General features: G+C 44.6%; 2 protein-coding genes across 9 annotated transcripts in view; one reads left to right on the top strand and one right to left on the bottom strand.

Annotated features, from left to right (window-relative positions):
* Window positions 1-2,159: 2,159 nt before the first annotated feature.
* LCMT2 (leucine carboxyl methyltransferase 2) lies at window positions 2,160-7,555 on the bottom strand. The gene has a single exon (XM_003353380.5). The coding sequence runs from the start codon at window positions 7,423-7,425 to the stop codon at window positions 5,368-5,370; it is 2,058 nt and encodes a 685-aa protein (XP_003353428.2). The 5' UTR covers window positions 7,426-7,555; the 3' UTR covers window positions 2,160-5,367.
* The window catches only part of ADAL (adenosine deaminase like), a 35,970-nt gene continuing 33,573 nt past the window's right edge, over window positions 7,295-9,691 (top strand). For all 8 annotated transcript variants that reach the window (XR_014812705.1, XM_084972487.1, XM_013993098.3 and 5 more), the window contains exon 1: window positions 7,295-7,818. The gene's annotated coding sequence lies outside the window, so the exon portion shown is untranslated. The remainder of the gene's footprint in view (window positions 7,819-9,691) is intronic.

The following is a 9,691-nucleotide window of genomic DNA, read 5'->3' as shown; positions in this document are numbered from 1 at the left end:
AGATAGAATTACTTCCCTTAATCAAGGAACTCCCCCTTCCAAACCAAGCACTTAATGTCATTGCCCAAAAGAGAGCAGTCTCACAACTAAACTAAATTGTTTACATAATTATTAACATCCAAGGAAATCTCAGCCTACTCTAAAGCTGATTATAAGTTTCATAATTCTGCTCTATATGTTCTTGCTCTTTATTTTATCAATTTATTTATTTATTTTTGCTTCTTAGGGCCACACCCAAGGCATATGGACGTTCTCAGGCCAGGGCTTGAATCAGAGCTGCAGCTGCCAGCCTATCCGCAGCAACAGGGGATCCAAGCTTCGTCTGCAACCTACACCACAGCTCATAGCAACACCGGATTCTTATCCCACTGAGTAAGGCCAGGGATCGAACCTGCATCCTCATGGATACTAGTCATATTTATTTCAGCTGAGCCATGGCAGGAACTCCTGTTCTTTCTCTTTAAACATCAGGTCCAAATGTGATTAGTAAGAATTCATGACCTACCTTGCCAGCCTAATAGTATTTTATATCCCTTTCTTCATTACTGCCGCCAAAAAGTTTAGTTTTAGTGTCACACTAGACATCATTGGATGGTACCTGTGATTAAGAATTCGCGTTAGTGACTAGTGCTTATTTATTTATTCACTCGTTTATTTTTATTTTTTTGCCATGGTGTGCAATGGTTAATGTGGAATCTCAGTTCTCAGACAGGGAATGAACTTGGGCTGCAGTGGTGAAAGTGCCAAGTCCTAACCACTAGACCATCAGGGAACTCCCTGACTAGTTCTTCCCTTATTCACCAGACTCTCCAAAGAGCACAGACTCTTCTCACACAGAGAGACAATGGTTGATTACATTTGGGGCTGACATATCGGAGTGTTTTCCAGATGTCATGTGGATTGGGTTGTTTGAGTTTGGACTTTAGATCACAAAATGCATATGGACATTAAGGTCTGAGATCATTGAAAGAGAAGACCAAGGCAACACCTGGGCACTGGAACACATCTGTTCCATGTCAACTTCCTAATATCACTGAGGAGGATTAAATCTGCATAAAGATGAAAAATGGACATTCTGTGGCAAAATCTAGAAAGCACATAATGAAGTGACAGTACTGGCTTTTGAAGAGCATATCCTAGAAGAGTTGTTCTTCATCTTGTTTTCATAGCCTCACTAGTATGATACACTGTTTTTGAGACTCTGACAGAGCAGCAAAGCAAAATAAGAAATTCCCTTCCTTCCTTAACTATCTCTGGTCTAAAAAGAAGCAATCATTAAATGAGAAAAAGTCCTTTCATTAACTCTCATAACTACCCCAGAGCTCCAAACCAGGATTTTAGGACAAAAATAGTTAGAGAGGTGAAATGGAGAAACAAATATGTTGTCCAACATCAGCTCTTAATTTGGCCCACATCTCTAACTGCTGCAGATTACTGTTGGGAAACTGGGATCCAGCACCACTGAGTGCTGCTCCCAAGGCCCAGAGTTAATGTTGTTGACAAAACTCTAAGTGCTCTAATGAGTAGAGTGTGAGAAATGAATAAGCCCTTACCTGAGTATGATGCACATGTAGGGTCAGAGGTGGAGGGCATGCTTAATCATGATAATCACACAGAAAATGTGGGTAATTTCTCTGAGGAGAACAAGCCCAGTTACTCATAATGGGTATGCCCATACTGGGCAGCACTCAAGAAGGCATCACTGCATGGCTAATTTAGGTCTGGCACACATCCACACTCTCCTGACAATCCCCTCCTCACCCCCACCCCACCACCACACCTCTGAATTGCCCCAAAGTAATGAAATAATAATGGTTGATGCTATCTCAGAGATGGCATAAGGGGGTGTACCCTGGGCTTTGGAGTCATTTCTAGGTTAGAATTCTGTACCAACTCCTACATAGCTGAGAACACTGTCATCAATGATCTGCTTTGATATGCTCCTGAAAGTTGGAGGTAGGCTTGTGGTAGAACTTAGAAACAGGAAATACGGAGCAGCCTCTTCTCCTTCCGGTCACATTCCTGCCACTTACCTAGTACCTGATTCATTGACAGCCTTGTCAGATGCCCTGCTGTGGTGGGCCTTTTGTTTCCCAGGACTCATTCATGACTGAAATTAATAAATTCCCCAGAAAGGACTCATGTAGTCTCAGGGAAGCTGAAGTTAGACAACATTTTATTCAGTTCATCTTCTCCTGGAAGCCTTCATTGAACAGAGCCGACATTGCCCTCTCCATACACTAGGCTTGTGTTTGCTACTCTGTTTTCATATTGATCTTTTTACATTCATTTATATGCAAAGTTGTTAATAAAAATATTTAGGGAAAAGGGATTCTGAGCCATAGTAAGTCCATCAAGATGTTAACATTGATAGTACTTACAGAATTGAGGTACATGTAGAATCTCAAGTTATTGAGGTTTCAAGGATTACAGACTAATAAGAAATACTGAAGTGGTACACTTAAGTATCACCAAAGCCGCTACCTTTTGAGACATGAATTTCACAAAGTATACAAGATTTAGGCACAAAGTATACAAGATTTAGGCACAAAGTATACAAGTTAAGGCTCAGGTTTTAAGGATGGCTACCTAGAGGTTTCATGGATCTCACAAGGCTCACCAGGAAAGATGGTCCATTTAAAGGAGATAACTGAATGAAGATAAAAGGGGGTGAGCAGGGTTAAAGGAAACCAAATTGAGATGGTGAAATGCCTCAGTGGAGTCCAGCTCTTTCTGCAATGATGGAAATATTCTACATCTATAGCGTTTAATACTGTAGCCATTAGTTACATGAAGCTATTGAGCACTTAAAATGTGGTTGATGCAACTAAGACACTGAATTCCTAACTTAATCTAAATTTAAGTTCAAATAGTCATGTGAAGCTAATGGCTATATTGGATAGTGCAGCTCAGGTCCAGCAGAGAGCCATTACAGCTCATAGGCCTGAAGAGTAAGAAGGAACAATTACTGGAACCTGGAGTGATGCAGAGTTAAAGCTCTACCTTACACAAGATTACATGACAGGAGTTGTAGCTTTTGTTAGAATGAGGTTACTGTCAACTTGCTGCCTGGCAGGGGAAATGCTGGGAATACCCTGACTCACTCTTATCCAATCACCCCCCTTTTGGTACCTCTGATGGAACTCACCAGAAACAAGAGAACAAGAAAACTCATTGATGCAGTTCAGGTTGGCCTCCAGGGGCACAGAACATAATGAAGTGTTGAGCAGATCTGGAGCAAAACATTACTACAGCATGTACAAACTGGGCTAGGGCATTAAACACTTGGCTTATTAGCATTTATAAATCTAAGTAAATATTGAACTAGTGGCAAAAAATGGAACAAAAGAATGTTTCTCAATCAAGTCATACAAATATGTCTTATTAAAGGTATCCCAGAGTGCTCTGTCACTAAGTGGCACAATGCTGTGATCAAACTGCAACAGTGTTCATCTCAGATTTCATACATGAAGGATGAAGTCAATACCACATCCCCTCAACTATACCCAGCCTTGTATTCTTTCTAAGGTGCCATCTCAAATCACAAATCCTGGGAGTGGGAAAATTTTCACTTAAGCTAAAGGTCATTATACCTCAATAAATGGATCAACTCAATTACAAAATGGGAAGAAGACCAGTAAACTAGACCCAAGGATCCAAAGACTCCCCAACCCCTACTCTAGGACTGTATAACAAACTACTCTCACCAATGGAACAGAATAGATAACCCAGAAATAAACCCTGACACCTACGGTCAGTTAATCTTTGACAAAGGAGGCAAGAACATAAAATGGGAAAAAGACAGTCTGTTCAGCAAGAATTGCTAGGAAACCTGGACAGCTGCATGCAAATCAATGAAACTAGAACACACTCACACCTATGCACAAAAATAAACTCAAAATGGCTTAAAGACTTAAATATAAGACAAGACACCATCAAACTTCTGGAAGAGAACATAAGCAAAACATTCCCTGACATCAACCTCATGAATATTTTCTCAGGTCATTCTCCCAAGGCAACAGATACAAGAGCAAAAATAAGCCAATGGGACCTAATCAAACTGACAAGCTTTGCACAGCAAACGAAACCAAAAAGAAAACAAAAAGACAACTTACAGAATGGGAGAAAATAGTTTCAAATGATGCAACTGACAAGGGCTTAATCTCTAGAATATACAAGCAACTTATACAACGCAACAGAAAAAAAGCCAACCACCCAATGGAAAAATGGGCAAAAGACCTGAATAGACCGTTCTCCAAGGAAGATATACAGATGGCCAACAAGCACATGAAAAAATGCTCAACATCCCTGATTATTAGAGAAATGCAAATCAAAACTACTATGAGATACCACCTCACAGTAGTAAGAATGGCTGTCATTAATAAGTCCACAAATAACAAGTGCTGGAGGGGGTGTGGAGAAAAGGGAACCCTCCTGCACTGTTGGTGGGAATGTAAGCTGGTGCAGCCATTATGGAGAACAGCATGGAGGTACCTTAGATATCTATACATAGAACTACCATATGACCCAGCAGTCTCACTCTTGGGCATTTATCTGGACAAAACTCTCCTTAAAAAACATACATGCACCCCCATGTTCATTGCAGCACTATTCACAATAGGCAAGACATGGAAACAACACAAATGTCCATCAACAGATGACTGGATTAGGAAGATATATACACAGTGGAATACTACTCAGCCATTAAAAAAATGACATAATGCCATTTGCAGCAAGCATGGATGGATCTAAAGACTCTCATACTGAGTGAAGTAAGTAAGAAAGAGAAAGACAAATACCATAAGATATCACTTATAACTGGAATCTAATATACAGCACAAATGAACCTTTCCGCAGAAAAGAAAATCATAGACTTGGAGAATAGACTTGTGGCTGCCCAGGGTGGGACGGGGGGAGGAGAGGCAGGGAGTGGGAGGGATCGGGAGCCTGGGGTTAACAGATGCAAACTATTGCTCTTGGAATGGATTTACAATGAGATCCTGCTGTGTAGCATCGAGGACTATGTCTAGATACTCACATCACTACACAACAATGGGAGGAAAAATTATGTATACATGTATGTGTAACTTGGTCCCCATGCTGTACAGTGGAAAAAAATTAATTAAAAAAAAACTACTCTCTTCAGATAGGTCTACTTATGTTTTCTGTACCATCTCTTTGAATGTTGATATGTGTTTTAACAACCTTTTTCACTTTCTGCACTGGATAACAGTGCTAACAAGAAAACAAATAGACCAAAAAAAAAAAAAAAAGGAAGTGGTCATATCTATACCCAGAGTCAAATTTTGCTTTGGAAACCTTTATTATCTACTTTGGTGGGTCCTGAATATATCAAAAGTCCAGTCTTCATTGTCTAGCACTTAAGGAAGAAAGGTCTAATGTCACTGCATGGGGGTTGAAGTAGGTGCCAAAGGAAAAGCAGTTTCCACCACCTCCAATGATCAGGAGCTGTTGTTCTTCAGGAAGGAGGATGCTGGTATGGTTGTGTAACATTAATGGCCATGGCACATCTATTGTGTCAATCTGATACTCAGAGCTCAATCCGGTAGACAAATCAATAACAGTCACTCCAGGAACTGAGGAGGAATGAATCCAGACCCCTCCAACCAACAGAAGCTTTCCATTTACCACATGAGCTGTGTGGGAGTACCTTGGGGTAACAGGAGGCTGAATGGCTATTGGTTCCCAGAGGAATCCAGAAGAGATTGGTTTCAGAAAAAGTATAGAGCTCAGCGGTTCCTCAGAAGCACCCAGACCTCCAGCAATGAGAGCTCCCCCTTGCCAGCTGCAGGCACTGTGGGAATGCCGACCTTCAGGGGCTTCTCCCTCCACTGGGATCCTGACCCAAGCCATTGTCCCCACATGTAGGAAATGCCAGTCACTTAGTACAGGGTCTGCCACACCACGGCCCCCAAACACAAACAAATATTTCTGATTCTTATAGGACACTTCTGTTGTTGAATGGCGCCAGCATGACACTGTGGAATCTTCTGGGCCCACCTTTGTGACTGTGATATTTAGGCCCTCAGTTTTACCACCCACATGTTTCCCAAAATGTAGCTGGAGAATCCCCAAGGCGGGAGTTACAGGGGACAATCTCCCTCCCAGAACCAGAACCTGAGTATCTGAAAGTCTTGTCATGGTGTGATAAAGGCGTCTATCCCACTGAGCTCCAGTTCCCCAACTACATACTTGATTGCCTTTCCATTCAAAGTCACAGTATCTTGAGAGCAAGTGAAACTTGCTCACTCGGCAGTGCCGCCCCTCCTCTTCTCCAAACCCTCCTGCACTAAGAATAACGTCTGGGCTCAAAAGGACAGAGGCATGGCCATATCTCTTAAGGTCTGGACCCTGGCTATCACTAGTGACTACACGAGCAGGGATGACTCCGGAAGGGGAGGCAGGATCTATCCGAGGAAACGTCTCTGATGCTGGGAACACTACAGTTTGGGAGACAATGTCTCCCCGAGAAGCGGCCAGAATGAAATAGTGGGAGCACTTCAGATGCCACTCCTCAAACTCGTCAAAAGGTTCAAGATTTTCTACGCGCCGGCGTTCTTCTGCGGGGAGAAAATGGCGATAAAACTCATTCATGTCCAAGGCACGGCAGGCAGTCCAGCCGGCCTGGAGAAAGCGCTGCTGCTGGGCCTCCGCGTCAGGAAAGCGGTCCAGGCCATGCAGGGGTGAATTCAGCTGCCGAAAATGTTGCTGCATGAACTGGCCGAAGGCGTCATGCGGCCTCATCTGCTCGTAAACGACAAAAAGCGCATCAGAAAAACACTGGGCGGCCCAGGCGATGAGGGCCGCGGCATTATTCGGCTCGAGGTAGGTCAGCACGGCCTCAGCCAGGAGCAGAGTCGGTGCGGCCGCGTCTAGGCCCGCGGCGGCCAGTGCCTGGTCCAACCGCTGCACCTGCCGCAGGTCCAGCCCCAGGATGCGGTAGTCCGAGCTCTCGAAGCATAGCGTTGACCCGGCGTCCCCGCGCCGGAAAGGCCCGGTTAACGCGCACAGTTCCGGCGTATCTCGAATCCTGTCCGCTTTGCGCCGCGCCACGTCCGGAAAATCCACCTCCCAGACTGCAGCCCCGGGGAGGCGGCCCGCAGCTTTAAGGCGAAAATACAGCGAGTCCGAGCCGGCGCCCAGAGACAGGATCTGGATGTGGGGCGCGCCGAGAGCCGCGCGCGTCCCCTCCAGGAATGCGCATACGCAGTGCCGCACGGCGCGTGCGCGGACGTAGTAGCCGCGGTGGATCAGCGGCGCGCGGCGCACGGACGCCGGAACTAGCAAGGCGGCAAAGGTGTCGTGCACGTACCCGCGCGCGGCCAGGGAGCTCTTGCTGAGGGCGCTGCTGTCATTGGTACTCTGCACTGCTCCCGCGCGACGCTCGCGGCTCCGCGGGCCCATGGCCTGGAGAGTCAGGAGCGGCGGTCCGTCACGGTGGTGAGCTGTCCTTTCGTTCTATACTACCTACCTCGCGGACTTCTGTACGGAAAAATCACCCTCCGTCTGTGCCTCCTCTTCCTTGGACACGTGTGCGTCACTTCCGGGAAGGGTGCAGCTCCCCGATCAGGACTGAGGAGGGTGCAGTTTGTGGTGACAGTCCGCTGTGATTGACATTCCTTTGATTATCCCGGACTGAATCTTCGAGGGAAGACTGCCAGATGCAGCTTATTATGGACACGTGGACTGTTTCTGGGAAGCGTGGGGTGTCGCTTTTCTACAAGCTTTCCTGTCTGAAGTGAAAAATTTACCTAAGTTCTAATAGAGTTCTCAGCTGTTGAGGAAAATCTTTAAGAGGTGAGTCTCTGGGGACCGACAGACAGGGTCTGCGTGGAGTGACTGGTAGAAGTGAAGCAGAGCTAGAATCACTGACTGCGGTGGGCGAGGAATAGGGGTCTTTCATCAGATATTAACTATGAGTACTTAGTAAGAGATCTCATTTAAATCTGAAAACAAGTCATTGAGGCCAGGTGCAAAATGAGGAAACCTTTACAGAGGTGATTCACCCAATAAGTGTTTCCCCACAGATGTGTTCTATTGATTCCCTTGTATTCCTGGCTCTGTGCTAAGCTGACACTAAGGGAACCACTCAGCCTCTGTTTCTGAGCTGTAAAATGACATTCCCTTGCACATTCAAAGTTCTATCTTCTGGGACAGTGTTGAATATGTCTCCAGGAGAGAGAGTCATGGAAGAGAGGTGATTATTCCCTTTTGATATGGTCTGAGTCTTGGTGGTTTAAAATAATCATCAGGTTTCTAATTTGGGTGTTTGGGAGTCATCACCAGTAGGAAATCGCTTGCAAAGATACTTAGGGCATTTGTAACTTATTAATTGGGATTTGGTGACTGACTGTAGGGGCTGAGATGGAGAAGGAAATTAAGATGACTGTAGTATGGTTACCTTGAAGCAGTGTAGCACAGTGGTGAAGGACATGCGTTTTGGAGTCCACATAATTTGGATTTGGATATTGGAACTGTGTCATTTAGATTTGGTGTTTTAAGAGCTTGTAATGACTTTAAGGAGAGCAATTTCTGTGGAGCAATAAGGGCATAATTCACTGAATGGGAGAAGGAAATGGAGGCAGCTCAAGGAGTTAGTTTGGAAGGGAAGAGGGCAGTAATGAAAGGAATGTGGGATAAAAGAAAGTTTGTTTTAATTTTTTTATGTTAAGGTGGAAACAGGTACTATGCTTGCATGGTGGTCCTCTGAGGGAAATTAGCCAGTTGGAAAGAAAGATTGAGGAACAGAAAAGTGAAGATTAACTAGTGGAGGAACAACTGGAATAGATAGGAAGTAATGGGGTCCTGGGCACAAATTAGTCTTGGAGACTGGAGAATAAATCTTCTTTCTCTGATTTATGAGGGAAGAAGGGGTATAGATAAAGATAAGTTTAAGTGTGAGGGAGGGCAGAGAGAAACAGAGAGAGTTCATGCCTGATGGCTTCTGTTCTCTCTGTAAAGCTGGTGGCTGGGTCTCCTAGAACACTTGAGGAGTTTGGAATTACCTCTGAAGGGAGTGGGAGAAGGATTCCCCTGAGCCTTGCTGGGTTTTCAGATATTCATCTCTAAAATGAGATTGTGCTGCTTTGTGGGGTGTCTCAGTGTTGATTGAAGGTCACAGGGGGGAAAAAAGAGTTGTAGAACTTGACAAAAATATACATAGTGCTGTAGAAATGAATTTTAAATGACAAGTAGTAAAATGTACATGATTGTTAGAAATGCTGCTTTTTTGGAGATCTAAGAGCAGATCTAAGAAAAATGATTCAAGAAGAAAGAGAAGTGGGGAGTTCCCGTCGTGGCGCAGTGGTTAACGAATCCGACTAGGAACCATGAGGTTGCGGGTTCGGTCCCTGCCCTTGTTCAGTGGGTTAACGATCCGGCGTTGCCGTGAGCTGTGGTGTAGGTTGCAGACTCGGCTAGGATCCCGTGTTGCTGTGGCTCTGGCGTAGGCTGGTGGCTACAGCTCCGATTCGACCCCTAGCCTGGGAACCTCCATATGCCGCAGGAGCAGCCCAAGAAATAGCAAAAAGACAAAAAAAAAAAAAAAAAAAGAAGTGGGGCAAAATTTGTGACTTGAATACCTTATTATTTTCTGCTTATTTAAAAAAGTCTGTTTTTTCTTGTATAAAGTGGGGTAGTAATACCTCATTGGTTGTTATGAGAATTAAGT

This window comes from Sus scrofa, chromosome 1, assembly GCF_054392235.1.
Source record: "Sus scrofa isolate SSC_HxYL_T2T_F1_AM1 chromosome 1, Sscrofa_HxYL_maternal_Yorkshire_Landrace_v2.0, whole genome shotgun sequence".
In the NCBI taxonomy this organism is placed as follows: Eukaryota; Metazoa; Chordata; class Mammalia; order Artiodactyla; family Suidae; genus Sus; species Sus scrofa.
Note: the sequence above shows the minus strand (reverse complement) of the source record. Positions and strands in the feature narration are given on the sequence as shown.